The sequence below is a fragment of the Gossypium hirsutum genome, chromosome A08 (assembly GCF_007990345.1).
Source record: "Gossypium hirsutum isolate 1008001.06 chromosome A08, Gossypium_hirsutum_v2.1, whole genome shotgun sequence".
NCBI lineage: Eukaryota > Viridiplantae > Streptophyta > Magnoliopsida > Malvales > Malvaceae > Gossypium > Gossypium hirsutum.
Window position 1 is genome coordinate 3,021,238 of NC_053431.1, and position 25,849 is coordinate 3,047,086.

At 29.5% G+C, this 25,849-nt stretch overlaps 2 protein-coding genes and 1 pseudogene across 2 annotated transcripts; 2 read left to right on the plus strand and 1 right to left on the minus strand.

Annotated features, from left to right (window-relative positions):
- The first annotated feature begins 4,575 nt into the window (after positions 1 to 4,575).
- Positions 4,576 to 8,263, plus strand: LOC107926102 (probable WRKY transcription factor 20; annotated as a pseudogene).
- Positions 8,264 to 11,549: 3,286 nt separating this feature from the next.
- On the minus strand, positions 11,550 to 15,833 carry LOC107926132 (mitochondrial import inner membrane translocase subunit TIM50). The gene is made up of 10 exons (XM_016856934.2): positions 15,374 to 15,833; positions 15,185 to 15,273; positions 14,720 to 14,756; positions 13,919 to 13,980; positions 13,152 to 13,265; positions 12,940 to 13,044; positions 12,745 to 12,843; positions 12,243 to 12,399; positions 11,982 to 12,084; positions 11,550 to 11,891 (listed from the first exon to the last, which is right to left on the minus strand). The coding sequence occupies exons 1-10, from the start codon at positions 15,660 to 15,662 to the stop codon at positions 11,843 to 11,845; spliced, it is 1,104 nt and encodes a 367-aa protein (XP_016712423.1). The 5' UTR covers positions 15,663 to 15,833; the 3' UTR covers positions 11,550 to 11,842.
- Positions 15,834 to 22,848: 7,015 nt separating this feature from the next.
- Positions 22,849 to 23,286, plus strand: LOC107926179 (uncharacterized). Its single transcript, XM_016856974.1, has one exon. It carries the CDS (start codon positions 22,849 to 22,851, stop codon positions 23,284 to 23,286), a length of 438 nt encoding a protein of 145 aa, XP_016712463.1.
- The last annotated feature ends 2,563 nt before the right edge of the window (positions 23,287 to 25,849 follow it).

Below are 25,849 nucleotides of genomic sequence, written 5' to 3' on the forward strand. Positions count from 1 at the left end.
GGGTTGGGTTGGGTTTATGTTGGAACAAAAGTAGTCACATTATCTCTTTTGGGCCCAAGTAGAAAAAAATTTTGGGTTCATGCTTTAGGCCTAACTGCTATAGGAAGTTTTTTTTTAATTAGTAGAGATTTTGTACGAAGAAAAACAACTGGCTAAAAAAAAAATTTACTTGAGATCAAAACTACTAATTAAATAATGTAAACACATGTGTATTAAATTTTAATTCAATTGTTATAGATATTATTATTAATACAAAATAAGTTGGGTTTGAGTACGTTAAAACTTATTATTCTCCTATTTATTAATTGAAGAGAAATTATTGGTGATTCTACGTATTATATAAAAAAAATATAGATATGATCGGAACTTACGTAAACAAATACAAATATAAAAATGCATATCGGATCAAATTTGATAACATACAAAGACCTAAAGAAATGGCAAACCGGTCCAAAACAAGGCCCTAGAAAATCGAAGCCAACCACTCTTGGAAAAAACTCCATCGGATAGACCAAACTCTCAACCGTCGGACAAGGCACCAGGGAGGGCAAGCCATCAACGCCAACATCTGACTCTGTCGCTGCCGGGAAACCAAGGGAGAAGGTTATACCCGTCAATTTATTTTCGCCGCAAAAAGAACATAAGATGGTCACCAGCTGTAGGAACTGGTACTCGAGGACAAGGTGCAACAGTCGATCTGATTGTCGATCGCACGTGTGACGGTGATACTGGAAGGGAACCCATCTCGATATAACAAAACGAGAGAGAGAGATGGTTTGTCGTTGTATCTATAATCTTCAGTTTGTTTAACTTAAGAGGTGGCAAAGATGTAGATATCAATTAGAGATTTATTAGGCTTACATGAAGATTTAGTCTCTCAAAGTGTCCTCTTTTTTTTAATCTTATTTTTGTATTTAAAAAAGGTTGCCACGTCATCCTATATAAATTTTCAATTATTTTATATTTCAATGTTAACAATGTACAGTAGTTAAATAGAATCATTTCTTTTCGAGACCTTTTACTTTTTTTATCATGTGAAAATTTGAATTAATTCTCGTTTATTTGCGTCTATCAATATGAAGGGGAAAGGAACGTCTATACTATGCTACAAAATTTATTTTGTACACTATAGGGGTTTCGTTTTTCTATCAATAGGAGTTTTGGGTCTAGGTTTATACGGTTCTAATGAACCAATATTAAATTTTGAAACATTAGCTAATCAATCATATCTCATTACACTGAAAATAATATTCTATATTAGATTTCTTATTGTTTTTGCTGTCAAATTGCCGATTATACCCTTATATACGTGGTTGTCAGATACTCACAAGGAGGTCCATTACAGTATTTGTATGCTTCTAGTCGGAATTTTATTAAAAATGGGAACAACAATTATGAGTCTATGTAAACCCCAAAGCATAAGTTGTTACACAATTATAGTTATCTAATGAGGTATTTTATCTATCTAGATATGATGTCCATAGGGAATCAACAAAAAATTATCATGTTCCAAATTTTCATTGAATAGATTAAAATAAAAGAAAAGATAGAATTTTTAATAGAGCAAGACATGTCTTGTCTCCGCTAGAACATTATAACGAAATAAAACAAAGACATATATAAATAGAAATGCTATATTTGCGCATGTTTAATAAATATAACCCTTTTTGTATGCAATTCAATTATATTCCAAATATTTTACTAAAAATTAAAAAAAATTAAAAAGTGAGTAAAAACATCTATCTTCTCTGTGAATTGTTTTTTGAACAACTAAGTCCATGAAAAAAATTTAAGCGCTAGAAAAATTAACTCCCTCCTCATATATATATATATTATGATTATTTTATTTTTATCTCAATGGACAGATCAAATCAGGAATTCCTTTCATTATGGTAGATATTGAATTTTTTTATATTCTATATAAAACTCCATTCAATTAAATGGCATTTATACATTCTTTTCTATATTTGTTTGTTATAAATATAAATTAAAATTTTTGTTAGAAGTCATTTATTTGGTGGCTAAAATGCCTATTTTTATTTGTATATGTAATAATGTGTAGTTTCTATAAAGAAAGTTTTAATCCTTCAAACATAAATAAATAAAATTTTAAATAGGGGCGAAACGGGAAAAAACGAAAGGTCAGAATTTAATTGTATATTTTTATATAAAAAATATATATTTTTACTATTTTAATAATTTATATCTTAATAATTTATAGAAGATTAAATTAATTTTTTATTATTTTTAATAAAATTAAAGTATAGTTTTATTATTTTTAATTTAAAATCTTATAAATTAAAAAAAAATTAAATAATTTTTTTATTTATTTTAGAACCGAACTGCAACCAACCCTCTGACTTTGCCACTACTTTCAAAGCTATAAATGATGAATGTTTATAACCTTTTGAAGAAATAAAGTATTTATAGTACTTATAATATTAATATTGAACCTTTTGGAGACAATTTCCCCAAATTTTTGCTTTCTTCTCATAACAATAATCATGATTAAATTGGATTAAAATTATTCTTTATTGCCATAATGATAGCTCTTAATGTTTTTTTTCTTTTAAGTTTTGACCTTAATTTTTAAAAAATTTCTTTTTAACTCTTAATCTTTAAAATTTAATCAAACTATATTTTCTATAGAAAAATAGATTGCACACTTAACTTTTAAGAGATAATGAGTACTTATACTTTTATAAAATGTTGAAAGTGATATATGTATTTTGGAAATGTTCAATATAGCACTTGAACTATCAAATTTATTTTATTATGGTACCTTAATAAAATACCCGATGTGATAGTTACATTTTGAAAATGTCCAACGTAATATATGAATTATCAATATGTGTTTCATTATAGTATACGGTGTTAACACCGTTAGTGAATTGCTTAACCAACCAATAAAAATTCAACACTTCATATTTTTTCCAAATTATAAAATTCAAAAATTTAAATAAAATTAAAAAATAAATAACTAAACATATAGATTATATTACACATAATATTTATAATGGTATTATATTAAAAAAACAATAAAAAATTAAATAGCAATGTTTTATTATACCAACAAGAGCATTAATTAAATATAAATTTTTATTATTTTTTCAACTTTATTGTGCTATTAAAAAGTTGTCATTGTTGGTGATTGATCTATGGTGCCTACTACAAGTAATTATGACTGGAATTAGATTTCCTGGTTTAATTAAAATAATTTTAAATACATAAAAATCACTAAAATATATTTAATTTAATTTAGCATACCATTTTAGTTAATATAAAACTAAAAGCTTAAAGTAAAAACAAATAAAATATGTTTGTAGTGCTTGTATTTTTTTATTTATTTTGAATTTAATATTTTTATTTTTAAGAAATTAAATTTTTACCTTTTGGATTTAAAAAATTTCAAGTCCAATTGGTAATACACTTAAATTTATTCTGTCAATTTTTTAGTATAACGTTTTAAAATAATAAAATGCTCGCTTAATAACCATACAATAAAAAATTTACGTTGTAATGTATTTGGATTTAATAGAATAAATTTAACATTATTAATAATTGAACTTAACATTTTTAAATCTAAAAAATTGGGACTAAGTGTTTGTGTTGTTCTCTAAAGTAATGGAATCGGATTAAGTAAATTTCATTTAAAATAACTTGACTTTTAATCAGACGATCATATTGTTTTCTAAATATACATATTAACTTGAACTTATGTTTCAATGCATTGAGCCTTTACGATTAATTTTTTTTTGTTTGGTCGTAATTAAGGTATCCATTATCGACAATAGTAACTAACTAACTATTACCTTCGATCTTTAATACTAATTTTTATTAAAAACCTTCACAAAATTTTATATTAATTATTTTTAATTCAATTTTATAACCACGTTATACTTCATTCATAAGCATAAGTTTAATCAGGGGCGTAGCTAGCGGCTGACAAGAGCCACGATCTTCCTAAAATTTTTCATTTAGATCCTTTAAAATTTTTAAAATTTTAAATTAATAGAGGTAAAGTTACATTTTATTCCCTAAAAAAATAAAAAAATTGACTTAATCATTTAAAAATTATAAATATATAAGTTATTAAAATAGTGAAATTTTATTTTTTATTATCGTAAAAATTACAATTTAATTTTGACTCCCCTAAAAATATTTTATAGCTTCGCCTGTGAGTTTAATACATAATATAATTTTTTTAGGTAAATACATAATATAATTTTTTATTATAACATATATATATATAGAGATATCCTTAAAAGTACACATAATAATTTTCATTTTATTTAAAACTTACTTAAGAAATTTATTAAACTTCAAGATTAAGAAATAATTCTTATTTGATGATTATGAGTTAATTTTTATTTCAACAAAAATACAACATTAAAAACAAATTTTTAAAAATAATATTTACAATGATAAATTTAATTGTAACATATAAATAATAAAAATTATTTAGATATACAAAAACTTGGCCCAACAATTTTAACTCATTTATTTTTAATTTTATAGGAGAACCCAAAAAAGGAAACAATTTCAACTGAATTTACTGTGAAACTCCTCCCATTTTCATTATAGAAATTAAAAAAAGAACTTCTTTTGACTCTCTGCGCTTCACCGTATATATATATTTATATTTTTAGCTTTGGTTTATGGTAATGGAGGAACAAATATTGGCTCCTTCTTCTTCTTTAGCTACTGGTGCTACTCAGCACGTTCTATCAGGTTCGGCTGGTTCTGGTGGAGCTCGTTACAAGCTGGTGGCTCCGTCTAAGCTACCAATCTCAAGGTCGGCTTGTCTTACGACGCCACCTGGGCTTAGTCCTTCGTCTTTCTTGGAATCTCCTGTTCTTTTATCAGATGTTAAGGTTAGAGCTGTTTTTTTTTTTGGATCGGATTTGGGTTATGTTTGTTTCCTGAGAAAATAGAGGAAAGTGGGCTTCTTTTTGAAAATTCACTGGTGAAATTGAATTCTTTTCCTTTTTTAATAAAAAAAAAACCCAAGATTTTTCCTTTTTTTTTTTGAAGTGATTGCGGAATTCAGCAATGTGAGGCTTCAAGGATTTGATTGCTAATATTTCAAAGTAGCTTTTTAGTTTTAGTGGGGAATTTTTTTTCTTTTTTCTTTTCATATTGGGTTTGATTGGCTAGGCCTTTTTTCGCATGATGTGATTTGGATTTAATTGTCAGCTAAAGAGATGCATAAGGAGAAAAATTATGGTTTTCTGCTGTATTTTTTTGCCTTCTTTTCTTATTTAAAACTTAGATTCTGATGCTTTTGTTATTGCAATTATTAGATAAAGTTATCAAATATGGCCCTTAGTGTCCATGGATATTTGTTTTATGAAAAGAGGAATTAGGCTTTTTCTTTTAAATGAAATTAATGCAATTGTTGTTTTTCCTCATAATGAATCTTCCCCCTTTAGATTGTGGGAATTATGGAAATTTCTTTTATCATTACAATATTGGTTTGAACTCGTGTTATATAAGTGTTAAATAATAGCATTACAATATTGGTTTGAACTCGTATTATGTAAGTGCCAGATAGGAGCTTTAATAATCAATGCCGGTGTTGTGGTCGAGTGGATTGATGGATCAATGCTTCTTTAAAGGCCGTTGTTTTGATTTATATCAAAGGATGAATGTTTTGTTTAATGTTTGATGCAAGGAGAAAATGAAATGAATCTATGTGTATGGTGCACGATCCTCAAATTCTCCAAATACTGAGTTCTAAGCTCACACCCGAACACGAGTAACATAGAAATAAATTAATGTAAGTTAGAAAAGACACGATTGCCCGTGACTTAATAGAGTATATGACATCACATATAGTTGAATTTGCAAAAGGAATATAAGTAGTGGAAGCTTAAGGAGTTCATAGGTGGTTTTTTCGGACTTGTTTTCGGCATAAGAGTAGGTTAACTCGATGAATATTTTATTGAATGGGTTTTGCTTTTATATATCTTTATTTGATTTGTTCTGGAATCTTTTCTTTTGTCCCCCTTATTTGTGCTGATGAGAATAATGGCTGGTTGTTGGTAAATGGAAGCAGATCGGTTTTATAAAACCATATCGAGTTAAAAAGTTGTTGATTTGCATCTTGTTCTTCCAGGTGGAGCCTTCACCGACTACCGGTTCGCTCTTTAAGCCTCAAGCAGTGCATGCTCGGGTTGCTTCTTCTACATATCCAGAATCTGTTGCGTGTTCTAATGCTTTTGATGAAAGAAATACCAGCTGCTTTGAGTTTAAACCCCATCCTATATCAAATATGGTAACTTCCTGATAAATGTTAATGGCTATTTCAAGATCCTTGGCATACGTAAAACTTAGCAGCCTGTTATAAGATCTTTCTCGTAAAGTTATTGAACACTAACATTGTTATCTAAGTTCCTTATGTTCTGTTTGTTCATTGGTATAGCTGTCTAACGTTTTTTGCTCGTTCAAGGCATCTGCAGATTTAAACCATCAAAGAAGTGAACAGTCTCTGCACATTCAAGGTCAAAACGGGACTGTATTGTTCGATTCATCAGCTTCAGTTAAGAGTGAGATGGCTGGCCTCTCGAATGAGATGAGTCTCTCGATGCCTGTTCATACAGCTACTTCTGTGGTTAGTGTTCCTCCTGAAGTTGATGTTGAAGAGTTAAGTCAGATGGGAAGCCCAAATATCGGGATTCAGTGTGGGCAGTCTGATCATAGAGTAGGTGGTCAATCCGTGTCATTTGATGATGGATACAACTGGAGGAAGTACGGTCAGAAACATGTTAAAGGAAGTGAATTTCCACGCAGTTATTACAAATGTACGCATCCTAATTGTGAAGTGAAAAAGCTATTTGAGCGATCTCATGATGGTCAGATTATGGAGATAATATACAAAGGTACACATGATCATCCTAAGCCTCAACCTAGCTGTCGATATTCTTCGAGTAATATCGTGTCTGGCCAAGAAGAAAGATCTGACAAGCTCTCATCTTTGAATGGTAGAGATAGCATATATGGCCAGACAGTTCATAGCGTTGAGCCAAATAGTAGTGCAGATCAATTGCGTGTCACAGCTAATGATGATAACGTAGATGATGTTGACGATGATGATCCATTATCAAAGCGAAGGTACTTATTTTCCGATAGAGACTTTAACTTCTTTACCCTCTGGTTTTGTCTGCTTTGCTAAGTGAAACTATGAAACTATGAGCAGGAAGATGGATGTTGCAATCGATATCATTCCTGTGGTGAGACCAATACGGGAGCCCCGTGTTGTTGTTCAGACTCTGAGTGAAGTTGATATACTGGATGACGGGTATCGATGGCGCAAATATGGCCAAAAAGTAGTGAGAGGAAATCCTAATCCTAGGTACATATTGTAAAATCAATGCTGATAGAACGCCATATATTAGTATTCACATCATCTTGTTTTGCATATAGACTCATTGCCATTACTTCATTGTCGCTTGCGTTTGGATTTGTGTAGGAGTTACTATAAGTGCACAAATGCCGGTTGCCCTGTTAGAAAACACGTCGAGAGGGCATCTCATGATCCAAAAGCTGTTATAACCACATACGAGGGAAAGCACAATCACAATGTACCTACTGCAAAGACCAATACTCATGATACAACAATATCCGTGAATGGACCATCAAGGATTAGATCAGAAGATAATGGTGCCATAAGCCTTGATCTCGGTGTTGGGATTAGTTCTATTTTGGAAAATAGTTCAAACGAGCATCAGGAATTGCATTCTGAACTGGTCCAATGCCATCCGCAGACCGGTGGCTCTAGTTTCAAATTTGTTCAACCTCATCCAATGGCAGCATATTACAGTGTCCTAAACAGTAGCGACATGGATCTAGAGAAAATCCAAACCAAGGTCCCGGCGTCGAAATTACACCCTTAAATCATTCTTATGCATTTCCAGAGAGCATCGGAAGAATACTAACGGGACCATAAATCCGTTAACAACGAAGGTGACAAGAAATAAAACGTGGACAGGATTCCCTTTTTTCGATCTTTACGACTGGTAAAAGAGAAAAGTTAGGATTGAATTCTGCAAATATGGATTGTTATATATATATATATAGCTTGAACTCTGAATTGATATTGTTAACTAGACCTACAAAATACTCTCTGATGGGAAATCACTATTTGTATAACTTACAGGGTTTGTACAAAAGTGAAAGTGATACATGTAAAATTTTTTCTTACAGGATCAAGTGTTGTAAAAACTTGTTCTTGAATTGGAATTTGTAAGAAAATTTTCCTGTTCTTTTCTTGACCATTTGTCAAATCAAGGCTTCTCTACCAAGCATCTAGATAATAATAAAAAATGATTGCTTTAGGTCTGTTTGAGAGCTTGAAATATCCAAATCATTTGACCAAATATGTGAAGAATTAAATTCCAAGCAGTAATACTAATATCAGCTTCACAGGGGAGGAGACCGTTCATTTATGGCAATGATTCAGACAAACTTTGCATCAAGCTACTCCGAAGAGTCAAACCGAAGTCCAAAAACTATCTCAAAATTATACATGAATTTTGTCAAAATTTGACATAATTTTGATTCAAAGATAGACATTTAAAGAAATAATTACAAATAATGAAGATTAGAAGCCACAACCCACAGATCCACTTAAACCAGCTCTCATTAGAAATCAGAACTAAGCCAGATTGTCTAAAGAGAAGCATTTTGCACCAAATCAAAGCTAAAATTAAAGTGATACTAAACCCCCACAAAAGATGACGCCATGAATTTCCAGCTGAATTTTTCAAAGGATTCTACCAAACAAGAGAGGGGAATTGGAAAAGACTGACCAGAACTCATTAAAAGCTGAACCTTCAAAATCTGCAAACAGATCAGTGATAAACCCTAGAAGAAGGCTGAGGTCCAAGCTTGAGATTACCCAAAGGCACCAAGATGCAGCTCTGATTGACTGAATTAAGAGAAGCATTTTCACAAATGAAAAAAAAGGGCAATTTTGCTTTGGCTTAAAAATACAATCATTTAGCATAAAAAAAACAAACTTTTTTCCAAGAAAATTCAGGGTATTCTGTTTTTCAAGTTTTAAAGACTTTTTGTCTTTTGTTTTGATGCGTTGAACAAGGGAGATAGTGACAGACAGATACGGGGGGACATGGCTTACCTAGTAAATATGCTTGTAAAAATATGGTAAAAACGCTATCTAATCCCTATTAGTTTTGATATTGAACAAATTGATCCTTTTTTAGAAAAAAGGAGCAATCTAGTCTTTCTTAATTTTGAAAGTGAGCAATTTAAGGATAATTTATCAGGATGATAACTTATTCCATCAATTTAGTTTTAATTTTAAAAAAATAACAAATTTAGCTATCAACATTTACACATCTTCAATTTGGTCCTGATTCTAAATTTTTTGATATCCAATGAGGATTAAATTTGTTGATTTTTTTAGAATCGGAACCAAAGTGATAGAATTTGTAAACGTTGATAGTTAAACTTATTAGTATACCAATCAAAAGTGGGATAAATTGACAAATGAAAACAAACGCTATGATTAATTGTCCTTAATTGTTAAATGCATCTGAAAGCCACTTGTCCAATTTCATTCCAGACGTGATTTTTAATCATTTTTTAATTAACTTAATAACTCTTAAGAATTTTAAAATAATTTTATATTTCTATAATTTTTTTAAATATTTACCCAGATCAGTAAAATTTAATGATTAAACTTAGTCAATGTTAATGGATTCACTACCTTTGTTCTTTGCTCCATACATCAATTTATCTTTTGATAACCTAAGGGTAAATTTCACCCATAGTCACTTTAAAATAGGGTTTATCTTATTTTGTTACTCTAATTTTTTCTCAATTTAATCACTCTAATTAAGATAACTGTTCAAATTAGTCATTGCCGTTAAAAATTTCGTTAGCCACTGACATATTTTGGACGTGATACATTAGCCCATTGAGTGATTGACACGTGACATTTTTTAACTTTTGACTAAAACTATAGAACTCTTTACTTTTATTTTTATTTTTTCTCTTCTCATGATTTTTCGAAATGACACATTTAGGGTCTTATTTATAGCTCAAAGATAGGTTTCTTGGGGTGATTCTTTATTAACCTAAGCTGAAATTAACAATCCATGAAAATCGTATCGACGAGTTCTGAATAAGAAATTTTCTAATATGATGTTTTCTAATTTATTCAAGTCTTAACAATTATGAAAGATATGAAAATTCATTACCATAAGCAGCCAAGTCCACATGATTTTTCTCCTCTGCGACCTCCTTAGCATCTTATGTTCCTGTAAGGTGAGCATCAAATAATCTTTATGATTGATAGAGACCACCACGGGGTGATGCTTCCAGTGAAATTGGTCTTTCCTTCTAGTCACAATTGGTGCTCCAAATGCGGAACATGAACCACTATTTTGTGATGGTTAACTTTAGCATATCTTGCCATGTCCTTAATGTAGTTATAGTTTTGTCCTGCTCTTCAAAACAATAGGATTTAGAGAATACAAGGTGCTGCTCCCCAACATTGATGGGAACTGCTGCCTTACATCCATTAGCACCATAGTTCCAACTTAACGCTTTGTAGGAGGCATCATTTAATCTGTCTCTGGCTAGATGTGTGATTTGTGAGGGGGTGGTACGTATAACCATGAATCGCTCAGTTTGGGTTTAAGCTGAGCCAATTTTCGTCCCAGCTTTTCTCATTTTACAGCTCCGTTTCTCTGTTACTCTGCTTCAGTTTCAGCTCAAGAAGTTGGTAATGTCAAAAACAGAGTACATTTATCTCTTATTTTATTTTTTTTTGCATTCCTTACATTATAGATATATAAATGAAAATGAAACGAATTGGAGAGGATGAGAGGGAAAAAAAAGGGCCAAAACAATGGAGAGATCTTAAGAAAGAATGGGCTGCTTGCAAAAATGGAGATTTACAGTCCCCAATTGATTTGTCAAATCATAGAGTGAAAGTAATAAAGAAAACTGGAAGATATACAAGCCTTCTCATTTAATTATAAAAAAACAGAGGCCATGATATTTCTGTAAGAACTTAAGCAATCCATCATATATATATACACACATTTAGCTTAAGTAATGGGTTTTAATCAAGTCATAAGCTATATATACCACAAGAAATTCTTCATCTTCTTCACTGAAAGGCCAATGGATTTAGGCGGATGCTGGTAATTAGCTGTTGTTTCCATGGGTTTAAAAATGATTTACTATTAAGCCAAGAGGATGATAAACAAAAAACTTGATTTATAGCTAGGAAATCTGGGTTTGTTGAGCAACATTTTCCAGGTCTTGTTTCATCTTCACTAAATGGATGAAAAACCTCTCTAGAACCCCCAAAACAAAAGAAACGTTAAAAAATTATTTTGAGCTAGTTATAAGTAAAAAAAAAAATACTGTGTTAATCACTCAATGGATTAATGTGCCACATTAGCAATCCGTTAGTAAATTAACGGGATTTTTAACAGTGATTAATTCGAACAATTATTTTAATTAGAGCAATTAAATTGAAAAAAAATAAAACGACTAAAATTGGACAAATTCTATTTTAAAGTGACAATGGGTGTAATTTACCCTATATATAATATAAGCTATGCTCAAAATTTTGATTTCATCAAACAATTTAAAGATATTAGAAGCTTGCCTACATCTAGGCAAAAAAATAATAGTTATTTTATCAAACATTTAAATGGCGCAGTGAAAAAATGGAATTCATCAAAGTATGATTTATAAAAACAAAAATTGTTTTTTTTTTATGGCAAAATTGGAGCTTGAAAAACTTGGACAATACCGGCTTTCACAGTCTTTTGCTTCCATTAAACTATACATAACTCTCTCCTCATCGCCACCAGAATCGACCTTGCTGCTGCCTTTGTTCTTGCTTTCGCCTGCATTATTATCACTCCGAAATCAAAATGTCATTTTTTTAACAAAATGATTAATTTTGGTAATACATAAGGGTAAGAAAAAAACTTCACCTCTGATATTCTTTAGAACGCTCAAGAAACTCTTTCGCGAGATCTTTTCTTTCATAAGATTGTAATACTTGTCTGATATCAGCTGGACTATTGCGCGCTACGTCTGTGGAAATAAAAACCAAAACATGTAGTACCAATCAAGAGAGACTGTTTAGATATATCAAATGTAGACCCTATTGACTACGCCGGTTGGAACACAGATCAGATTAGATTTGAGCAACAGCAACAAGCAAAGAATAAAAGAAGTAGCATAAAATTTACATTCGAGAAATGGAATAAGATCCAAAAGTGCGGTATCATCTCCCTCGAGCTTAAACGGCTTAATAGGAACACAATTTTCAGGTTGAAGGCTAGACTCGAATGCATGAGCACTCACGTATAAAATCTTGGCTGGATTCCGGTTAAGCTTCGAGAGATCCTGTCAACAGGAACTATTTGTTAAATGAATACTCGAGCACTTAAAAGACGTTATCTCATAGATTAATGGGTAAACTACAATGGCAGTCACCCAACTAAGGATTTTTTTCTTTTTTGGTTACTCAACTATTCAATTGTCCTTTTCTGGTCACCAGCTCGCCAAAGTAAAAATGGAAATACCCTAATATCTAAGATAGTTGGGTGGCCAAAAAAACAGAATTGAATAGTTGAGTGATCATTTTTTAACTTTTCATAGTTGGGAGACTACTAATGTAGTGTACCCTAAATTAATACACTTAATTTGGGGGGGGGGTGCTTCCAAAGAATGTGATCAATTGTAACATACTCTATAATGCTTGCCATTCTGATATTTAGTATCACCCCTTGATAGCCTATATCGTATACAATGGTTAGGGTCCAACCTTTCGCAAACAGGATCGACATACTGCATATAACAAAATGAATACAAAATTAAATTGCCGGTAACATCAGTTATCCAATGCTTAAGTATTCAAAATGGTTGCCACAAAGGGAAAGCTACCATATTCATCTGGTCGGAGTACACAACAATTTCATAGAACTTTGCCAAGTGCTCCAAAAAGGCATCAACTCCAGGTCTTTTGAAGGTACGCCAGCCTCTCTCTCGCTTTTGCCAACCGAAAGGGAGAAAAAAAAAGTAAAGAAAAGATAATTAGACATTCAAACATGAGCATAAAAGCATGTTGTTCTTGAGGATGCAAGTCAATTTCTTACCTTCCAATCTGTATAAAGTAATGTCTCGTTCAGATCTAGGACAAGCGTAAAAACATGTTGTTCTTGAGGATGCAAATCAGGAAGAAGCTTATCTGAGGTTGGTTCAGTAAATTCCTACAACATGACATAGTAAGTATAAGAAATAGAGAAAAGCTTAATGCTCATATGAAGAAGAAAGGTCAAATTCTGCTATTAGACCTTATACTTTGTGTAAGTTGTGGATTTAGCACCTATACTTTAATTAGGTCATTTTCAGTCCCTCTACTTTTAGAATTTGAAAATTTTAGTCCTAACCAAATGATAACTACTAAATTCATTAAGTTCTGTTATTTTCAAGATCTGACATGTCAAACATATTATAGCATGTATAATACCATGTCAGCTTGTTATTTCTACAAATTAGTCACAAAAAAAAAATCAGTTAATAGATTTAACGGCTGTTGTATTGAAATTTCAAAATTAGAAAAATATAGTGACTAAGAATGATCCAATTGGAGAACATGGACTAAATTTATAACTTTACGCATGATACAAGACTAATAGCATAATTTAACCAAACAAATTTGACTGCTACCATTTGGTCAGGACTAAAATTTCAAAATTTGAAATGTACAGGGACTAAATTGATCAAATTAAAGAAGAAGTAGTAAATCCACAACTTACACAAAGTACATGGTCTAATAGTAGAATTTGACCAAGAAGAAAAATAAAAACAGTCTGACAATACTAAAAAAGCCAGAACCAAGAGAAAGAAGAACAGCACTCACCAATACGTTTTCTTCCACCAACCTCCTGAGATCCAGATAGGATTCAAGTGCTTTAGCTGGAACTGGAATTTTACGAGCAACAAAGACATTAACAAATAAGAGTGGAAGCAGAACATGTAAAGAAGTCGAGCACTGAACAAGTTAACAGAGAGCAATTATCATCAAGTAATGAATTTTTTTTTTGCTGGCTCAACAAATCCATTTATGATGAACCCAATAATTCTAAAGAAGGTAAAAATACTATGTAGGCCCTTGTACTAGAAGTCAGATTGCATTTTGTCCCATCTACTCAAAAAATGGGTAAACTAATCCCTGTATATCAGAACCAGTAGCAAATTGGTCCATTTATTAAAAATTTCATTCATTTTTCTGTTAAAAACTAGTCCTTGTATGTCAGCATGAGGTATATATGGCACGCCACGCGTAACTATCTAGTTATTCCGTCAACCATGCCAACTTCTAATAGTAGAAATGGATGAAAGTTTTAACAAAAAAGACTAATTTGCTCTTTGATCTAATGTACAGGGACTAATTTGCCCATTTTTTGAGCCATTTTTAGAGTAAAGGGGGTAAAATGCAATTTGACTCCTAGTACAAAGGTCTATATAGTACTTTTACCTTCTAAGGAACATTTATGGACGCATTTAACTAAAAATGCTTACACAAAAGGCAAACATAACTCATTTTCATGCAAATATTCTTCTAGTTATTAGGTTAACATAAAGAAGAAGGAGTGTAGAGAAAATTGTTGCTATGAACAAAGAAAAGAGCAATAATAAATAAGCATAATAAAATCCTCACCTGTCATAGCAGCAGAGTAAAGCAAGCCTCGATATTTCTGAGAAAAAAAAAAGATATCGAAAACGACTGATTCATTCATAGGAGCAACAAAACAACGGCCATATCAAATTCAGAGGCGAACGTTCATTAGGCCATCCCAAAATTTTTGAAATTTTTTATAATTAGTGAAAGTTCTCGTTAAACCTTTCAAAACTAAAAAAGAAATTTAATTAGACTACTACATTTTTTTGCAAATTCTCAGTAAATCCCTCAAATTTTTAAAAATATTCTAGTTAGGCCCCTAAACTTAAGGCCAAGATTCGCCACTGACCAAATTACAAAGACTGATCAAAAGTGTTAAGCATATGAGTGAGAATCAATTTGTAATAGACCAGATATATGCATTATTGTAAAAGGCATTATTCAAACAGTAAAATAAAATGAGAAAAAATCTTTTAAAAAAAACCCAAAAAAATTCAAACATACATCAATAGCAGATGAATCTTCACTAGGAGCATAACTTGCTGCAGCCCGCAATGCCTTTGCCTTCTGATCTACTTCCTCGTACGAACACTCTGCAAATATATATATAATCATATAAAAAAACACCCACATTCTTAAACAATAATACAAATTAAATCACAAAACAAACAAAAAAAAGAAGAAGGAACTTACTGTAAGAGAGATAACCAGCATAGCCAACAGTTCCAGTGACAGCTCCGAGGAGTCCGTACTTGAGAAAGCTCCAAATTTTCCCTCCCGAAGCTGGAGGGAAAGTTTCCGGGGCCGGAGGAGGATGAGGCACCGGAGATTGATCGGAAAGAATGGATTGTGAAGCAATGACCGTTTCTTTAGACGGAATTGAAGATGAAGAATCCACTCCTGAACTAAATGCCCTTCGATTAATGATCTTTGAACTGCATTTATGTGAACATATTCGCGATCGAAGAACAATCGGAGACATTTTTATTAGGGTTTTGATTTTGGGGTGTTGGCTTGGCTTTGTTTGATGGAGGTTTTAGCAATTGTTTAGGGTTTTTCGGGTTTTACAGATCGAACGCGACACAAGGGTTATTTTTAATCGGAATGTTTGGAAACTGATTTGGGACAATCTTGCCATAGAATAGTGGAATCTACAACGGGAATGGGCCAAAGTTGTCTTATGTTGTCTCGTTTAGCCTTTATCTAGTGGTGAAAATTTGTTATTAATCTCTATGACTAAATTATGAATTTAGTACTTCTATTTTAATTTATTTAATTTTAGTTTTTATATTTTCAAATTTTCAAATTATCATTTCTTAAATAATAACAGTTAAACATGTTTAGGTCAAATTTTACTATTAGTCTAATACGATTCTTAAGTAATTCAGTCTATGTTATTTAATTAGATAATTTTTAGTTCTTATATTTTTTCGATTTTTTTAATTTTTAGTCATGACTTAAACTATAGACATTAAATTCATTAACTAAAATATTATAGTTTTCTTTATGATTAATATGTGAAAAAATAGTGTGACATGTCATTACACATGTGATAATATATTTGTCACATAAGATCCGGAAATAGCAAAAGTTAATGGCCATGATTCGTGTTAGAATTGAAATTTCAAAATTCAAAAAGTATAGAGACTAAGTCTGCAACTTACACATAATACAATGACTAATAGCATTATTTAACCTATGCTTACAGTTAGAGGTGTTCGTGGGTCGAGTCGGGTTTAAGCATGTTATAACATACTTTATGCTTATCAAAGTCTGACCAAGCCCGACATATAGACCTAAAATTTTGTTTTGATCTCACCCATATTTGTAAATGGTTAACTCAAACCTATTTTAAGGCCGTTCATTTTATTTTTTAATTTTAAAGAAATATATTATTTTTAATTTAAAATTTAATAATTCTTTAGATTATTAAAATTTTACGTATAGATAAGATTTTTATAATGTTTACATTGTAGCATTATTTATTACTATAGGATTCTTTTTATGTGTTATAAGTTACATAATATATTATATTATAAAATTAGAAAATGAGTTGGGTCAAGCTGGAACCTTGAATGTTCAAGCTCAAAATTAACCTATGTTTTAAATGAGCTTAATTTTTTACTCAAACCTTCTCAAGTTTCAGACAATTTTAAACTTGAGTGGATAACTCAATGTCTACTTACAACTTTATGTGGCTTTCAAATTCTGACCCTCTGAATTGTACCGGTATTATTCATAGTTTGCCCAGGTGTTCTAGTGTGAGCTTTTCATGAGCTTTAATTACATAAAACATTTTTTAATCATAGGGTATTATTTGATACATTTACAGTGAAAAGTTTTAACTCCACAAACAGAATTGAGATTTTGCTCTGTATTCTTAAATTGTATTTAAAATTTTAAAAAAAAATGCATGTGGCAAAATTTTAATCCACTTGTAGAATAAATAGGACATGTGTTCTTAAATTAACTTGCAACTTTTATAATATATTGTATAATGGAGAATTATTCCATACATCACCTGTGGGTTTTTAAAATTTTACAAACGGATTAAGGGATTGACAAGTATATTATAGGATGCAGTAAAAAAATAAAAATAAAATAAAATATATAAATAAATATGATACCTGTCACATTCTTAATTTATTCGTAAAATTTTAAAAAATTTGCAAGCGATATATCAAATAATTATCCATACGTAATTCAATAATCACACAAAATATTACTTTTGTAATGTTTATTTATAAATAAAAAATCTTAAATTTTCAATTAATGATTAATTAATAAGTCTACTAAAACAGGAAATAAGCTAGCTTTCCTCTTTGCTTGAAAGAATGAACAACCATAAGAAATTATTTTTAAAGAGTGTTGTGTTATATAATAATAATTAATTATCTCTTGATTGATGAGCAAAGTCTTCTAATGCTTGGTTGCTTAATTCTATGTAATGTTTGGTGTTAATTTAAATTTTTTTTATTTTGGTTGGAATGTAATTTGATTATCAGTTAATAATTAATTTTAGTTATTAATATTTAGATGTGTATTATTTATAAGTGTAATTGTATTTGTATTCGTAAATATATTTATAATTTAAAAAGAAAGTACTCGAACTTTTTTCTTTCCTAAAAAGGAACAAATTTTCTCTAAAGTCGTGTCTTCTCAAACTAAGATTTATTATTTTTATTATTAATTTAAACAATTAACATTTTCCATGATAGTTTCATTTATTTACCAAGATTTTTGTTGTTACACTTATAATAACATTTGATATTTAGATATATATTTTTTAAATTTCCGAGTTAACAAGTATAGTATATTAATAATATTCTTTAAAATGATAATTTATCAATAATGTTAATTATTGAGATTTGGATCACATCTTTAACAAAATTTATAAATGTAATTTTATTTATTGAAAATTATTTTCTTTAATAAAATGTGTTTGGTAGATTATTTTATGAATAATTTTAAATTTTTTATTGAAATAATATTTTAATTAAAAATGATTATTTTATTTAGGAATAAAAATAATTTCATTAAAATTTGATTGAAAGTTTGTTATAGATAACTAACTCAACAAAAAGAAAAGAGTATATTTCATAATTTATGGTTGTCACAATTACAAGTGAAAAGTTATTCAAAAGGATAAAAATAAAATATAAAAAATCAATTATGCAACAAATGAGTGATTTCTATAAAGAGGGTTTATACATAAGTTTAATGTCTTATTTCATTATTAGAAGGTAATTAAATATTTTTAAAATAATATTTATATATATTTTATAATTAATTTTAAAAAATGGTTATTATTAAATAATAAATTAAATAGGAAAGAATCTACTTGCCCAACATAAAATTAATATCTCTTACACACCTCCATAAATATTTAAACAATTTTATTTTTATTTTTTAAAATCCAAATGCTAACTACTTAACCACCATTAGACAAATTATTGGTTCCAAACAAATTATGAATTAGTGCTAGTAATTAATTAAAAAATGATTTCTAGATAGTTTAAGAACAAGATAATGATCACATACAACAATATACAGAGAAATTATGAATTAGTGTTAAATAATTTAAGCATTAAATATTAGTTTAGATTTGACTCAAAATATATTTTAAATACATGAATTAGATTATAAATATATGTATATTTATTATATAGATAATTTTAATTTAACTTGTTAAAGAATAAATTATCGGGTTCAAGCAGTCCATGCTGTAGGTGCACATGCTTAAATATGTTCAAGGTTAGATTTCAGCTAACATTTAACTCTGAAGCTAATGGTTAGGTTAACAAAAAGATCTAGTTGATATGAAATTGATACTTTAAGGATATAACCAAAATGTTTTAAAGTTTAACGACCAATTTACAATGTGAGCATAATTTGGGAATATCCAATAAAATTAAATAGTTTTGTTAGAACAAATTTTAGTTGGTCACCCCGTTAGTCAGTTCATCTTCTTCTTGTCATAGATGATTAGAGTTGGGAGGATGCAAATTTTCTGATGAAGAAGTAGGTAAAATTCTAGTGTTTGGAGGGCAACCCCCCTCAGGAGGGTATTTAGAAATGTGCATAAGGGGGTTTTTTTCAGGTCAGGTTAATATATATTTATTATAACTCTATAACAAATTATCCTCTACCTCGTCGAATAAGAGTTATAAAATGACTATTTTGAAATAAAGTTACATGTGTGCAACATGTAATTAGGGATTTACTACATAAGTTTTAACTCAAAAATTTATTGAGTAAATTCTTATAGAATTATAATAAAATAAATCTTAACCCGATTCGAAATATAACTAGGAAAAATCCTCTTATACACATTTCTAAATACCCTCTTGAAGGGGGTTAATTCTCTAGACACTGGACTTTTATGTACTTCTTCATCAGAAAATCTGTTTCCTCCCAACTGACTAAGGAGGCGACTAACTAAAAACTGTTCTAACAAGTTTAAAAATTAAAAATTAATTATAAATATCGAAATTTAAATTTCAAAAATCACTTGATATCACACTTTTGAGAATAATTGCTTAAACCGTCCATATTAGGTAAAGTTCCTTTTTATGATTTGTTGTTAGGTTGAGAATTGAACTTCGTGTACTCACCAAAATGATAAAATGAAAGAAAGCTTTGATGCTATAATAAAGCGTGTAAATAAAGCAAGCAATAAAAGTCTTTAGAAAGAAACAAATTTGTGAAAATTTACATTTGGATTATAAATGAAAGTTGGTTGGATTTTCTGTCGGTCGGGCATAATTTAGAAATTATTACAACTTTTTGGGTAAATTCTTTGCAGGTCACTCAACTATTATCTTTTTTATTTTTTAGTTACCTAGCTATCAATATTTTAAATTTTTAAATTTGGTCACTTAACTATTGCTCTTTTTTTTAGTCACCTAACTATTTTTTTTAATTTAGTAATTTAACTAATCAAAATTGTGTTTTTGAATCTATTTTCGTTAAATTGAGACTATTTGTAAATTTTGAGAATTAAATTGAGAACTAAAATACAATTTTTATTAATTAAAGGACCAAATTAAATTGAGAACTAATCAAAATTGGTGGTAGTTGGGTGACCAGAAGATTAAAACAAAAAATTAATATAGAAAATTTGAGAACTAAAGTGAATGAACTAAAATATAATACATAGTTCAAAAAAAAAATTCCGATTGCATTGAATAGTTATCATCCCTATTGACTAAAACATTAAAATTTTAACATAATAACTTGTATGACAATCCACATGTCATAAAAATAATTTAAAAATAATTTTATAATTTTAAATTATTTATTAACATGTCATAAAAGATAAATAATGTTATGTTCACTTGAAGTATACGTGAATTGTGACACCAACCATTAGTTTCTTCTTGTGATCGATGATATTACCATAGACTTCTCTATTCCAAATTTTAACTGTTTTTGTTAATCAATTTAGCTAAAGAATCCAAAGAATTCCACTCATTTTGCACTAAATCACCAAAATTCTCATGTGCTAGTCACTAGGTAAAATAACAAAAAGGTCTAATATATTCATGGGCGAGTATTCGATCGAATCGAATGAAAAGTTTTGAATTAATAGAGTTAACGGGTCTCATTGTATCATCCTAACTTGATTTGTAAATTTTCGAATCATATCGAGTTAAATGAAATTTGAGTTGAGTTAAACCAAATGAAATTATACGAGTTAAATTAAATATGTAAAATTAAAATTTTGTTACAATATGATTAATTCTATGTTAGAGAACATAAATTTGAAATCATATATTTCTGAAAACACTTTTAAAGCAAAATAAGAAGGAAAAAAATATTTTAATATGATAAACTTCAATAATTAATTTATTTATTTAGGTCCTAAAAATTATTATTTTAGATTATTTTAATATTTTTTAAAAAAATATTTTTTTGTAATTTTTGTTAAGAGGCTAATTTGTTCATTTTCAAAATTAACAATGACTAAAAGCGTATTTATAACAATATGTTATTTGAGTTATTCGAATTGTAAAATTTAACTCGACTCAACTCAAATTCAAAACTCAGTTTAAACAAAAAAAACACCAAATAACTCAAATAACTTGATTTGGTTAACTCCAAATTCGACTTTTTTATTTTTTCGAGTTAAACCGATTTTTACTCACCCTAAATACCTCTACAACCTCCTTATTCCCTAATGTAATTAACAAGGGTATGTGATCAGATTTAATTTTTTGAAGGTGTAAAACAGTCGGACCTGAGAACTTGCACTCCCATTGAACGTTACAAAGAGCACGACGAAGCTGCTCAAGGAGTCCCCCTCTCCTCCAAGTGAAGTTGGGTCCCTTGTAACCTAAGTCAGACAGATTGCAGTTAAAAACCATATCCTGAAAGAGTCGGCAGCCAGTTTAATGCTTTAACCGGAGGCATCTAAGCCTTCCTCCATATCATCCGCTGCTGGAACCACTTCCCAATTCATCAGTAATTTTAATGCTTTAAACGTTATGGTAGAAAATTTTTTTGAGCGGAATTAAATTAAATATTTTTACGATAATAAAAATATAAATTTATTAGTTTAATAACTTATATATTTATCATTTTTAAAGGATAAATTAAATTTTTTATTATTTTTAGAGATTAATGTGTAATTTTATTATTACTAATTTAAAATTTTATAAAATATAAAAAAGTCTAAATAAAAAATTTTCCCTGTCTTAGGGGTGATAGGGGCTCCTACCAACCTCTAGATTCGCCACTAAGTTTATTTGTATTTCCAATGCATGTGTCGATTGTGTATATTATCTTTCAAATTTTTTTCTTTGACATGAGTATAGCATCATGATTCAAAATTTTTATTTTTTAATATAATACTTAGAACTACCCATAGTACCTCATCAATCAGGATAATGTATTTTAGCACATTTAAACTAATATCCTCTTACACCGACAACAACGATGATGTCAATTGAGCTATTTTTATTACTTTTAAAACGTTATTTTACTCCCTCAATTATTTTCGAATACTAATTAATTTTTCAAAAACCCCTAACCTAAATTCCAATAATGTATCAAAGCCATCAACCTCAAATCAGTGAAGATTACCTAAATAGTTGACAACAACAAAGTTTCAAATTATCAAGTTAATGTAAAATGTCAAATCACCAATTTCCAAATGGCAACATTGAATTGCATCCACATCACATAGATTCTTAAAAGGCTGGCTTTGCTTGCCTCAATGCTTGAATTTAAAGTTCAATCTTGCTAATTATTTGCATGCAAACAAGGGATATTTTTTTTTTTTGGGGGGGGGGGGAATCAATCCCATATTTCCATGAAGTTGAAGTCATTTTTATTTAGATTTAGTCCCTCTATAAAAAAAAGAGTATGGAGTTCTTAGTTTCAATACTCAAAATCATTCCTTTCTAAATTTCAAGCCATTTCAAGATCAAACACCCAAAAGAGAGGTTCACAAAATGGATCAAAGAGAAAACAAGAAACAGAAATCTTTGGTTCAATTTATGAAAACTCAGTTTCATGGGAAATTTCCTCATTTGATCCTTTCGGTTTCTGTTTTTTCCCTTTTGTTGTCTCATTCATGTTGGCTTTCTTTGCTCCGTTGTTTTAGCTTCAATTTCCACAATACACTCCCTTTCCAATTATTTAGTCATAATATAGATAAGAGCTACATGTTCCTTCCCTGCAATGGCCTGCTTGTTTTTCTAGCAAAATTCTCAGGATCTATCAGTTCATCAAAGTACAATAATAATCTCAGTGTTCTTGATGATGATGATGATGAAGATGAAGATATTCCCCATACAGTTGAGTCACTTGTCTTGGACCAGCCCAAAACACCGCTGTCGCAGAAAGATGAAGCAATAGAAAACAGTGCTTTAATGGAAGAAACAGCAGCAGCAGAAGTTGAAATCGAAACTCAAAACTGCAGCCTGCAAGAGGAAGAAGACGAAGGTGAAAAATGGGGTTTGGATCCTTTGATGAAAAATGGTGTTTTTGTTGGAGAAAGCACTGAAAGTACAGATGAGCTGAACAAAAGGTTTGATGAATTTATTAGAAAGATGAAGGAAGAATTGAGGGTCGAAGCTCGACAGCAGTTAGTTATGGTTTAATTTAAGGATCGGTCCTCTTCAATGGATTCAATCACCATAATAAACTCCTTAATTTTACATGTTTCTATGATCAAATTTTAGCATGTTCTTAGATTTTTGAAGTTGGAATCTCTACAATTACAAATTCTTCCTCGATATTCCAAGGTAATTAGGCTGCTGCATGTAAATTATGTGTTTGATTATGCAATATTCAGTCTTTAGCTTTCATACTCCATTTTGCAAGTAAATTTGTTAAAATAAATATTCAAATTTAATGAGTTTTTGACTTTCGGGAATTTTTTTGAAGTGTCGTAAATTTGAAATTGACAGGTCCTTTTGTGGGTTGATTTTATTGTAAGATTGAGCTTGAATTCTTTTTTTAATTCTATGAAAAATTTAAAAGGATCTTGAAAGGTATAAAACAAGAGTATCTCATTAGGAGAGCGGTGTCTACCAAGCTAGACCAAGTGGTACCATGCCTCCCCTCAAGGGACTCACATTCTTTAGGTTGGGGATTCAAACTCTACCATAGGTAAAGTGGCCACGATTTCTTTGGTAGGTTATTGTCTTGTGACGAGGTGTTGTCACTCATGAACCATCGTCTCTTTAGGCAACCTATTAAAGTACTCGGGCTCTTTGTAAAGTCAGAAGATACTTGACTTGAGGATAATACCAACTTGTTAAGGGATTTATTGGTTCCAAAGGAACGACATTTTGAATATTTCTCTGAAAAGAACGGACCTTCCCTCAACAAATTCATAAACTTACGTATCATATGGTTCTTATCTAATATTGGATCTTTTCAAGTCAAAAATTTAACTCGTCTTATCGAGAAATACTATTTTAAGAAATAACATCCAATAAATTTAATTCAAAATTTAATATCTGCCCCTTATTTTATTTTTAAATATCAATTGGAATAATTGGGTATAAATTTTTTATTGGTCCATTTGCATTACTAAACTATGAAAATTATGGCAATTAGGACTTAGCTTTGATTGTCAAAAGCCCTATGGTAGCTTTACATTTACTTTAATTCATATTATATATATAAAGGTAGGTTGAAGGAAAATTGTGGATTAAGGCTCATTATTTTCAGTACACACCACCAGAAAAAAGAAAAGTTTAAGATTAGTCCAATAATAAATCCCCATTTGTCAGCTTTAAGATTTTTTTAAATTGCTTTAAAAAAATAAATATTTTAAAAATCAGATAAATGATGAAACTGGTCATTCCACTAATTTTTAATTCAACCAATTTGATTGTCAATTCAAAAATAATTAAATAAATTATTAAAAATAATAAAAATTTATGAACCGATTCAATCATTGATTTTTTTTGTCCCAGTTTCCCTTTTTTATTAGTTTCGAATAGTTTACTTTGATTCAATTCAATATCTTTATCTGAATCGATTTGATCTAATTCCAACCAACATTATTTGTACTGTGGGAGATTACAAATATTTAAATTTATTTTTTATTTTTAAAAATATTTTTTGAATTAACTGAGGGAAGAAATTATTGGAAAAAAGAAAATTATGCATGTTGGGATTTTGCAGATAATATTTTTGAGAAATAAGATCTCAATAAACAATCTTGAGATTAAAAAAAAAATCCTTCTTGATTGTGCTTATAAATAAAACTTTGTGCTTTAAAAAATTAAAAAGTTTTTACCAAAATAAAATTTAGTAATTTGTCTGCGGTGAAATACTTGTCTTTAGTTTTAGAGAAGAAAAACATCATTTTAGTTTTGTCAGAAAATGAATAAATCAAAAAAAAATCTGTAAAAAAACATACTTGAACCACAATTAAAGTTTCATTTGTATAATTATATTAAATTAAAGTTCATGTAAGGGCGAAGCCAGAAATATTTTTTAGAGGGGTCAAAATTAAGTTGTAATTTTTACGATAGTAAAAATACAATTTCACCATTTTAATAGTATCTATCTTTATAAATTTTGAAAGATTAAATTAAATTTTTATCATTTTTAGGAGAGCAAAAATGTAATTTTATATTTATTAATTTAAAATTTTCTATTTTAGAGGAGCTGGAACACTACCAACCCTCAGTTTTGCCCGTGAATTTGTGCATTAAATTACATATTGAATCAAAGTTAATGTATAATTTTAAAATTTATTAAAAAAGTTAAAACCCAAAATTCACTTTAATTTTTATTTTCTAGAGGCAGTAATAATGCGATTGTGGACCTACTTCAATAATTGCAAAAAAAAAATGTCTGGGTTAAAAAAAAATGCTATTCTTATCCATTTTGGATAACTATTTCCACGTCTGAATGTTTATGTATAAATTTATTTATAATTTTCAAAAAACAAGTTGTATTCTTTGAGTCAAAATTTGCATTATTTATTCACAGTTAAGATTAAAATTTAGAATCGAAATTTTTGAAACCAAAATACAATTTAGTAAAGATGGAGGATTAGAATGCAAAAAGTTTTGAAAAACAAGGTAGATTTTGTAATTAGAGAAGGTGATGCAATCTTAATTTCAATTCTTGTAAATAAATGTTAAAATCTACTCCAAGTCCCTGTACTCTTTAAACATTTGAGACTTAATCTTTTTACTT